We start from the raw sequence: 10,725 nt of genomic DNA, 5'->3' as shown, positions 1-10,725 counted from the left end.
CTCTTGACTCTCTACGAGAGCGGGGGGCTCCTGACCCTTTAAGGGGACAAAGCTCCTGACTCTTGGAGTAGGGAAAGCTGCAGACTCTGCGAGGGCTCCTGACCCACCAATGGGAGAAAGCTCCTTATTCTTGGAGCAGGGAAAGCTCCTGACCCTTGGAGGCGGCAAAACCTGACTTTGGGAGGGGGCAGAGCTCCTGACACAGCTGTGGTAGCGCTATTAGGGCCAGCTGGGGTAGGGGGGGAAGAAACGTGGCGGGACAGGAGCAGAACAGGCAGAAAAAGCCCAAAAATCTTAGTTTGGAATGTTGCGGCGCGCACGCGCACATCGTTCCTGCCCGCCGGGTCCGGGCGCGAGGGGGGCGGAGCCTGAGGGGCTGTGGGCGGGGCCTGATGGGCTGCGGGCGGGGCGTCACTGGGGAGCGCGGGGCAGTGGGCGGGGCCTCGGGGTTATAAGGCGGGGTGCCATGAGGCGAGGCGATGCCATGTGGGCGTGGCGATCCCGGCAGCGGGAGTGGCGGACCCCGGGGGGGGCGTGGCCCCGGGCGCGCGGCGGGGGCGGGGCGCGGCGCCGGAAGTGGGCGCGGTCCATGTACCAATGGCTGCTGGGGGTTCTCCGCGCGCTCCGCGCCGCCGCCCGCCAGGCCCCGGCCGCGGCCCTCACCCTCAGCCCGGAGCCGCCGCGCCGAAAGAAGCCGAGCCCCAGGTCAGCCCTTCCGCTCCCCGTGTGGGTGTCGGCGATTGCCGATAAATCCCGAGTGCTGGCCGTGAGCGTGCCCGCAGAGCCGGGTGTGGAGGTGATTTTGGGGCGCTGCTGATAAATCCCCGCTGCGGAGGTGCTTCGGGTGCTAGGTGTTCCCAATGAGCACGGTGCGGGCCTGGGGCGGGGGAAAGCACATGCACCTGTGTGGGTGTGTTGGCCGGAGGGACCTCATGGAATGTGGATTAAAAAAAAAACCTTTCGCTGGCATGGACCGTTGTGCTGAATATGTGAATAGGGCCCAACCGTCTCTGTGCCTGCTGCTTGGGATTTATGGATCACATCCTGAGCTCTGGGAGTGTGGCTGCTCCTCCCGGGAGAAACTTACTTATTGTCCCATCCCAGAGCCGAGGAGACAGGGAATGTCTCTGGGAAGAGCCGGTGTAGTTTTCACCGAGGAGCAGCTCAGAGGGAATTAGCTCTTGGGGGAGAAAAAAATATAAAAATAGGAACGTTCTTTGTGCTCTGCTCGTAAAGGAGACATTTTTACCGGGCTTAATGATGGCATCAGCTGGTAAAAATGCTGGTATTTAGGCTCCTGAGAAAGGGTGAGGCTGGTAATTGTTTCAGGGATGTGTTCCCGTGGCTGGAGTGGATGGAAGTAGGACTGGCTTCCCCACCTTCCCTTTCCTGTCCTGCTTAAACTTTCCTTTGCAACTCAGCGTGGTGACATGAACCTCGATGGCTTAGTGACCTCTGGAGTGCTTTTTTTTCCCTGGAGGAATGAGGGAAGCATTACATATTAAGGCATTTTTTTGGTGATAGGAACAAGGATAAAACACGAGGAAGCATTAACAGGAGGAGCAAAAGAGGCTGATCTGCTTTAGTGGGTTGATAACTCTCTGGAGATGATCCTGGGGAAAAGGGAAAGCCACCTTTGCAAAACATTGTTCTGTCTGTTCTTCCCTCAGTGTTCTATCACCTGTGGAAGATCCTGAGGAGGTTCTTGCAAAGAGACCAAAATTAGGTACTGCCTCTCACAGAAAGATTTAATATTTCATTTTCCTTGGCTTTGGGGTACCTGGGGGAACTGGTTTTGGTACTTCAGAATTGCTGCTGAAGCTGGGGATTTTTGAGCCATTCCTAGGGGGAGGGGATTTGATAGCTCCTGGGCTGTTGATGATGTGTCCCATTGTTCGTGGATGTGGCATTTGGGCACATGGGTCAATGTGAGAACAGTTGGACTTGATAACTTTATACAGCTTTGCTAGCCCTAATGATTCTGTGGTTTTTATACCAAGTGGAGGATCAGAGATCCTGCTCTGATGAAGGCAGGAAGAGAAGCAGGGAACAACTTTTTCTGTCCTGAGAAGGCCGTTTATTTGCACCAAGAATAAATCCTGGCTGGGGCAGGGCATGGGATATCCTGGGTCTCTGTGGCACTGAGCCTTGCAGAGCTTTAAAGAACATTTTAAATCAAAGCTGGTGCTGTTCCATGGGGGGTGTGGAACTTCCTAATTCCTGCTTGGGAACAAGATCCCCAGTGAGGGGGTGGGGGTGCTGCTGTGTTGTTGAAACGAGTGTAACCACTGTTTCCAGTCCCATTCTCTATGACCTGGTGATTTGCTTTTTGCAGAATGTGTCTCTGAGGCTGACAAGGAGCCTGAAGAGGTTTCTGTGGGTGCCAAGTTGCCACTTGAGGCACCAAGTAGAAGCCAGGAGACTAAAGCGAGGGATGACTTCGCTGACTCTGAGGATGAGGTGAGCAAGGATCTTGAGGGGAGCTCAGGGATCATATCCCACAATCCCTGCCTGTGTTACAGAACTGGTGCCATCAGTGCCCCTGCCTTCTGCTGCAACCCCAGCAAAACCATGGGCTCTGAGTCAGAGCACAGCTGAATTTCAGGAGGGGAGGTGTTTGCTTGGATTCACATTCAGGTTATGCTCACTCTGGTACTTGTTTTTCTTTCAGGTTGTGGACATTTCTTCTGACTCTTCATTTGTAGCATCTACAGAGGATGAGGACACAACAGGACCTGGTAGGGCTGACAGCAAATCCTTCACTTATTCCTTTCTCCTGCTATTGAGTCTGGGCAGCTCTGCCCAGGCTGGGGGCTGGTTACTGAAGGCAAAATATCTGGGTAGCACCCAGGAATGGTGGAGGATGAGCTCTGTATCTTCCCTACATCCTGTATTGCTTCTGGATTGGAGCCAGGGCTGGGAACAGGCTCCCCAGGGAATGGGCACAGCCCCAAGGCTGCCAAAGCTCCAGGAGCATGCAGACAGTGCTCTCAGACATCCACAGGGTGGGACTGTTGTGGTGTCTGTGCAGGCCAGGGGTTGCACTGGATAATCCTGTGAGTCCCTTCCAGTTCAGCATATTCTGTGGTTTATCCCAGGATGCTCATGTGGTTGTGGATCCCAGATATTAACTGCCTTGGATGCAGTTCTAGGGTGTCCCACTACTCACTTGCCAGAAAGAAATTGTTATAGATGTTTATTTTAGGTAGTAGAGCCTCAGAACCCTTTTGTATTAGGCTCAGGCTGGAAACATTCTGGAGCTGCCAATATGAAAATATCTGAAGCAACATAACACAAATAATATTAGGACATGAGGCATAAAATGAATTTATCTTTGATGAATCTCTTAAACTCATAAAACTCACATTTTCTTGACAGTTGCTCGTGGCTCGTGCTCTTCTCTGGTAGAGAAAATGCCTTGTGACACCACCTTTGCTGAGGAAACACCATCCCTTCTTTGCAAGACACTTCCATATCACAGGTGAAAATCCTTCTGTTTTCTTGCACTTCTGCTTTGATGGGTTTCATGCCTTTCACTTTCATCCTTGAACTTCCTGTGTTTCCCAACATTTGTGTTTGTGTCCACAGAGCAGCATTTTTCCAATGTGTTCTGGGATTCCTCCTGGCTGCCATACTGAGGGAGGCCTGCAGCTGTGGAGAGACAGTTGTGTTCTTGCCTTTGATCAATTTTAAACTTTCTCTTTAAATCCAGATAGCTGTTAGACTCAGGAGATCAGAGAAAGATTAACAAGTACAACACTCTCACCTCCTGTGGTAGGAGGAAGTGGTGAACTTGGGAGTAGCCCGAGACCAGGAATGAAAACAAACTCAACCACAAAAAAAAAAAAATCCCCAAAAAAAAACCCTGGAGAATGTCCATTTCCCCAAATAATTTCCATTGGGAAACACTTTTTTTTTTTTTTTTTTTTTTCCTCTGAGGGTGTTCAGCTACTGCAATCAGGTCATCACCTAGAGAGGTTGTGGAGTCTGTCCATGGAGATGTTGGAAAACCCTCCTGGACACAGTCCTGGGCAGCCTGCTGTGCCTCCTTGAATCAGGAGGTGCTAATTAAAACCTGATTAATAAATCAAGAGTTATGACTGTTTTCTTAATCCTGTTTGTTGTGCCTTTGGTGTTTTCAGCCTGAGCAGTAATAACAACATCCAAGCTGCTCCAGAGAGCCCTGTCACACCCAGGCCCCCCATTAAGGAGCCACGTCCCACCTCTCCAGAAGTCAGTAGCACCAGCAAGCCTTTGTGTGCTGCTGAAGAGGTAAACTGGGGAGGAGGGAATTGTTCTGGGGTGAAACAGCTGTGGAGTTTCTGTACAGTTAGGCTGAGCTAAAAGGAATGCCTGCTAAATTCTCTTTTTTTTTTTTTTTTTTTTCTTCACTTCTGCAAGGATGTTCAGAAAGCAGAAAATAAGAAATACAAAGAGCTCTTGAGTCGGCTCAGGGCAAAATATTCTGGAAAACTCCCTTCTCCACGGCCAGGAAGACTCAACAAGTAATTATGGGCAAAATAACCCTTAACTTTCTGGTGGTGGAAGGGGAGGAGGATTGGTCTTTCCTACTCTCTCAGGGCTCTGGACAGAATCAAATGTATTAGTAGAGACAGAAAATGTGACTCTTGTATGTCCCTGTGCCTGAGTTAAAGGTGGCCAAACTTCTGGATACAAATTCCTCAGAATGCTCTTTGCATCTGGGGATGGAACCAGTGACAGCATGGTTCTGTTAAGGGTTAAAGTGCCTAGTTTTACTTTGTAGATTTCTGTTGCTTTCATTTAGCCAGTTGTATACAAATGTATCCTCTGCCGTGAATTGAGGTGCACTGGTAACAAATCACCTGTAAAAACTTTCTTTTTCTTCTGCTGCACCAAAGGGTTCAAACCAACGAGCCAAAGATGACTGGGAGTCCCCTGAAAAAGCAACAATCCAAAGGTGACTCTCCACCTGTGCCAGACAGCACCAGTGAGTATCCTCAGGACCCAGGTCCACTCTGTAGGACATTTCCTCACACTAGTTATTGGCTAAAGTGGGTTTGTGAGGGTTTGACTGAAGGGGAAGAATTGGTTTAAAATGATATTTGAGGGCTGTGACTGTAGCAGTGCAGTTTGTAGCTGGATGTGACCCCACTGCACAGAAGGTTGTAGTACCTGAGTTTTACCTGGCTTTTTTTTTTGTACCAGGGGAGGGGGATACTTGACTCTGCACCCTCAGAGCTGCACTTTAATCCCTTTTTAATGCCAGATAGGATTTCCATAAAAGCAGAGCTTCCAAACCAAATAAACTAATTACACGTTTCATATTGTCCCAGTTTCTCCCCCCCCCCAGTTAATTACTGAAATACTTTCTCATCACTAGCTCTTTTATATCTTGAACTTGGTGACATGATCATATAGGGATTGAAATGATTTCTGATCAGATGCCACAGTTTGAATTTCTGAGTTGAAAATGCTGATGAAATGTCTGTGATATCACCCAGAAACTGAGAGCTCTGTGCAGCTGCCGGACTGGGAAGTGACCTCCTTGTTGTCATATTGCTGCTTTTCCCTGCAGGTACCAAACATGGGGATGTTTTCAGCCCCCAGCTGCCTCAGAGAGGTGTCATGATCAGGTAAGAGTCTCTTTTAACCACGGCTCTTGTTTCTTTTGCCTCTGTCAGCCTCCAGAACACCAGTGCTGTTCAGTGTCTCGGTGCTGGAGGAGAGGAGCAGCTGGTTTGAGGAATGGCTCACAGCCAGTTGTCCCTCAAATCCAGCTCCCTGTCACAACTGTGGGATGTGCTGGATGTTTTTTGGAAGAAGGAAGTAGGGGTGACAGTGCTCCTGAGTGTCTTTCTGGTGTCTTTCACACTATTATTGAGCTGGCTCTGCATTTCCTGAGCAAAAGGAGTAGGGAGTTACAAAGCCTGGGGGCACTGTGGCAGTTTTTGAGGCTTGCAGGGTGCCTTGGGTTGGAATAGGAGATCAAAAAGGCTTGGTGTCCCTCATCAGGGGCCAGGGGACTTGGTGGTGGCAGGATGGGAGTGCAGGAGGCCCCTTGTGGAGGGGAAGAGCCTTTTGCCTGCTGCTCCAGGGAGGCATTTTGGTGTGGCAGTTTGGTGCCCTCCCCTTCCTCCCCTCAGACAGGAGAGGAGAGAGTGCAGATGGGGACAGAGAGAGGTTTGGTTGTGGTGGTTTTTTGTCCCTGTTCTCTTTCCCCCTTAGACACAAGCACTGTGTTGAGCTGTGCACTTGTCCTGAGTTAAATTGTCAATGTCTCTTAAGCTCAAGAGAGCAGAGGAACTAACTGATGGAGTGGCATTTGTCACCAGGAGATCACAAAGCACTTGACAGAGGAAGTGCTGGTTGTTTCCCTGTTTTCCGAAGATTAAAACTGAGAAATAAAGGAGTTTGCACCTGATGGTGGAAGAAAGCTGCAAAGCTTCCAGCTCTTCATTTATCCTGATCTAGCTGCTACAGAGGGAATGGGGAAGGAAACTGAGATGTTGTCATGTGTCAGAATCAGCCTTGAAAAAGCATTTCTTGTGCAGAAGGTGAATTTTGGGGAATTTCCTGGGGCAGTGTGGATATCCAGCTCACTTCTGTTTCTCTCCTGACAGCTACTACACACCACCAGAAGATTCTCATGGACAGGCCAAACAAAAGGAACAAGCTGCTTCAGTGGTGAGCTTGAGATAGTCACTGCTGCACTTTGTTTTCTGGAAAATATAACTCATCTCTGCTTGAGGCTGAGGCTTTGCTGGGGTCCAGGTGGTTAATCCAAGCCCAAGGAGAGTCCTGCCTGTCTGGGCACAGTTGGAATGCAGTCACCAATCAAATGTGCCATTGGGGTTTGCTGCTGGGATGTGTTTACACAACCCCTGCCAGTTTCTTGCAGGATTCTCTGCCCTGTCCCCCAGCAAAGCCCTTGTGCTTCTCTCTGACTTCCTGTCCTTGTGCCTGACAGGGCCAGCATGCAGCCAAAGCCCCCCAAGGAAAGTTATTCGACTTCTATGTGGAACCCATCCTGTCCAAAAAGCTGTTTTTTGTGGACAGCGAGCCCCTGCCATGCCCACAAAAGCCAGCAGATGATCTGGCTCCACTGACAAAGGTACCTGTGCTCAGCAGCAAGCCAGTGCTGTGGCTGCTTCAGCAAAGGCCTGCAAGGCTCCTTGCTCTGACACTGGAGCTGCACTTGGAGCCTTCTGGGGGGCTGGTGTGCTGCTCCATGAACCTTTCCTCATGGAATCCTCTGTTGCAGGCCATGGAGAGGGAGATCTCTGCTGCCTTTAACAGTGGTGGGCCTGAGGACATCCTGAGCAGGGCCTTCAAGCTCAGTGTCACCCGTGAGGACATCTGCACCCTGCAGCCCCAGCGCTGGCTCAATGACAAGGTATGGGGTCCTGCACTTCCTAGGAAATCCCTCCCTGGGCACAGGAGTCCTCCAGGAGCTCCACTGCAGAGCCCACAAATAGCTGTACACTCTTTATTTTGGGTACTGTGTGGGCTGGTGTTTGTGGAAGCTTTCACTTGGATGATGCAGCTCCCAGGAGTCAGTCTGGGTTATTGGAGTGGGTGTGGGGGCTTTAACCAACAGCATAAGTCCCCCAGTGTAAAATTCTGGGAGCAAAAACTGCCAAGCTGGAGTTTTCTCAGCTTGAGGATGGCCAGCAAAGACATGCTGCTGGTTTTTTTTAATTCAATGTCTTATTTCACATCTCACTTTGTCTCTCTCTGCTCCAGATCATGAATTTCTACATGCGTCTTCTGGTGGAAAGAAGCAAGAAGGAAGGATATCCAGCAGTCTATGCTTTTAATACCTTCTTTTATTCCAAGCTAAGCTCTACAAGCCACAAGGGAGTAAAGAGATGGACCAAAGGTGTGGATATCTTTGAGCATGATGTCATCTTGGTGCCTGTTCACCTCAGAATTCACTGGACACTACTGGTGAGTCAAACTGGCTTTTTATTTAGGGGATGGAGAGAACAAAACTAGCAGGTGAAGTGGTGGAGTGTTTGGGGTGTGGTTTGTCTAAGTCACCTTTTAACCCTAGGTCGTTGACCTCAGAGAGAAAGCCATTAAATACTTTGACTCCATGGGACAGAGAGGAGACCATATTTGTAAAACTGTCTTGTGAGTAGCTGCTTTTTTTATCCCTTCTGGTTGTTTTTTTGAGGCCTTTTCCCCTCCCCAATGAAGTGTTTCTGTCCTGCCCCATAGTGCTCCTCACTTTGTACCTCTTCTGTTCAGCTCAGTGTTTTAAACCCCCCAGAGAGTCAGAGGTGCAAGTTTTCCACTTGTGCTGCACATCCTGATGTCTTTGTCACTAAAAACCCTTATCCAGCAGCTTTGTAGGGTGAGAGCAGCCCCACAAAGACAAATCCCAGAGTCACTGAGGCTGGAGAAGCCCTCCAGGGTCATTGAGTCCAACCCAGACTGACCCTTACCTTGTCAGCAGGGCAGAGCCTTCCTGCCCTCCACACTCCCACCCAGCTTGGTGTCACCTACAAAGGCACTGAGGGTGCCCAATCCCCTTGTCCAGGTCATGGAGAAAGATATTACACAGGGCTGGGCTCCACACTGGGCCCTGGGGAGCCCTGCTCACAGCCTCTCACTGTGTCTCTAAGATTGGGATTTATCCTCCACATTCCTGAAATCCACTGCTGTGAGGATCCTCTGGCATTTCACTGTGATTTATCTTCCTGTCACCTCTCAACAGCTTTTGTTTTTGTTGCTGTTGCCCTAAATCAGGGAGATGAAAAGTGATTTTTGTGTTGTTTTCAACAGAAAATACCTGGAAGAGGAAAGCAAGGAGAAAAGAAACATTGAATTGACTGCCTCTGAATGGACCCTTCAAAGCATGGGCACAGAGGTATGGCAGCAATGCCTGCATTTGGAATGGGAGCTGGAACTGCTCCTCACAGAGGGCTTAACACTTTCCAGGCAAGCAGAGGAGGGAGATGATGTGCAGTTAACTGGCTTTGGGAGCAGTAAATGAATTATGGAGATAGGTTTTCAGGAATAGGTGTGGGTAATATGTGCTATGACAAAATTGCTGTTCTTTCAAGACAGATAAAAATTCTCCATGTTGTTGTATTCCTCAGGAAATCCCTCAACAAGACAATGGAAGTGACTGTGGAGTTTTTGTTTGCAAATTTGCCGATTTCATCTCCAGAGACAAACCCATCATCTTCACCACGGTGAGTGGGGGTGGAAGCAGCTCCACACACATGGGAGTGCCAGGGAAGCTGCACAGCAGCTGGGGCAGGGGCTGAGGGTTTGCTCCTCATGTCTGGTGGCTGCAGCTTGGGCAAGATCATGGAATCCTGGAATCCCCAAGGTTTGGAATGGGTCTTAAAGACCATTGTATTCCAGCTCCAGGATGCTGCAGCCAATAGTTTGGGATATCTGGCCTTTGTATCTCTTGGGGAAATGGGTTTCCCCCTGGTTATTTTCTGAAGTGGTGATCTTTAATAAACATCCCTGTAAAGAAAGGTGCTTTTGTTGGGTGGTTGTGTCACCCTGGTGTGAAACCCATCTTGTACCCAAAGTGCAGGTGCTCAAAAGCAGCTTCCCATTGAAGAATTCCCTGGGTGTTAATGGAGGTTTGCTGACTCTTTCTGCCCTGCCTTCCTGTGTGATGGCTTTTCCCTGGTTTTTTTCAGGAGCACATGCCTTACTTCCGCAAGATGATGGTGTGGGAAATAATCCATCAGCAGCTGCTGTGAGATATGCACTGTTAGGAAAACACTGTTCTGTAAAAGAGTAGTATTTATTTCTTATTGTTTAGGTGAGATAAGATAAATATTAACTTATGTAAGAGCCTTATTGTAAGGGAAAGTTACTTGTTAATAAAGTAATTTATTTTTCAATTGAAAATTGATTTGCTGTGTCTGTGTAGTTTTTTTAACTTGCTCCCCATCTGAAGAAGAGCAGGGGTTGTCTCCTCTCCTGTTGCTCCTGACCCAAAGACCCTCAAGATCCTGGCAGAGCTGCAGAGGGGCTTTGTCTGTCCTTGCTTTCACTGGTTCTTTCAATCTGCCACAACCTCAGGGCAGACTCTCCAAAGGACCAACAATTCCCAAGGCACTCATGTTTTATCCTTACAAATAATTAATCAGGCATAATTAATCTTCCCTGAGGATGCAGAAGATCTGAGCATGCTGGGAATGTTTTAGGTGTCCTTTCCCCCTTCCCTTCAGTTCTCCCTGTTTGGGGCTGCAGTTTTGGCTGTCCCAGGTGCCACCAGAGCCACTTTCCCCATGCTGGAAGGGTGGAAGAACCTGGCTCTGGGGTGCATACCTGTCAACATCCTAGGAAGCCCCAGCCTGTCCCCAAAGGCCATCCCAGCCCCCTTTAGCACCTTTTCCCACCAGGTGTTCCATCCAGAGATGTGCAGGGAGCAAGAGGCAACACTTCCCAGTAAAACTCCACCTGGTACCTCCTACACCCCACACCCAGCCCTTCCCTCCCTTGGCAGCACAGAATTGGCTACCAGGGAGCAACTCCCAGCTGTGACCACTGAAAGGGACCCCAAAGAAAGCAACAGAGAGCAGGCTCAGGCTCTGGTTAGCTGGATATATTTCTCTTTTTTGTTGGTGTCTCAGGTTGGTTTTCACAGAACACTTTGCAGTAGAGGAACACACGGATTCACAGCCACGGGAGCGGCGCTGGCACCGCCCGCTCCCATCCCTGCTCTTGCCCATCAGCTTTCACCACTTCCATCCATCACTTGGATTTGCT

General features: G+C 49.4%; 1 protein-coding gene across 2 annotated transcripts; it reads left to right on the top strand.

The window, feature by feature from the left end:
• Window positions 1–521: 521 nt before the first annotated feature.
• SENP2 (SUMO specific peptidase 2) lies at window positions 522–9,861 on the top strand. Of its 2 annotated transcripts, none has more exons than XM_079315098.1 (17): window positions 522–705; window positions 1,671–1,726; window positions 2,336–2,460; window positions 2,672–2,738; window positions 3,409–3,481; window positions 4,143–4,272; window positions 4,402–4,505; window positions 4,881–4,969; window positions 5,558–5,615; window positions 6,603–6,666; window positions 6,950–7,093; window positions 7,244–7,375; window positions 7,726–7,929; window positions 8,036–8,115; window positions 8,770–8,854; window positions 9,087–9,182; window positions 9,648–9,861. In XM_079315098.1, exons 1-17 carry the CDS (start codon window positions 590–592, stop codon window positions 9,708–9,710), a joined length of 1,686 nt encoding a protein of 561 aa, XP_079171224.1. In that variant the 5' UTR covers window positions 522–589; the 3' UTR covers window positions 9,711–9,861. The 2 variants fall into 2 exon arrangements, with proteins under 2 accessions (XP_079171224.1, XP_079171223.1); XM_079315097.1 differs by having other exon boundaries at window positions 3,379–3,481.
• Window positions 9,862–10,725: the final 864 nt, after the last annotated feature.

Source organism: Erithacus rubecula, assembly GCF_903797595.1.
Source record: "Erithacus rubecula genome assembly, chromosome: 11".
Classification (NCBI taxonomy): Eukaryota; Metazoa; Chordata; class Aves; order Passeriformes; family Muscicapidae; genus Erithacus; species Erithacus rubecula.
Note: the sequence above shows the minus strand (reverse complement) of the source record. Positions and strands in the feature narration are given on the sequence as shown.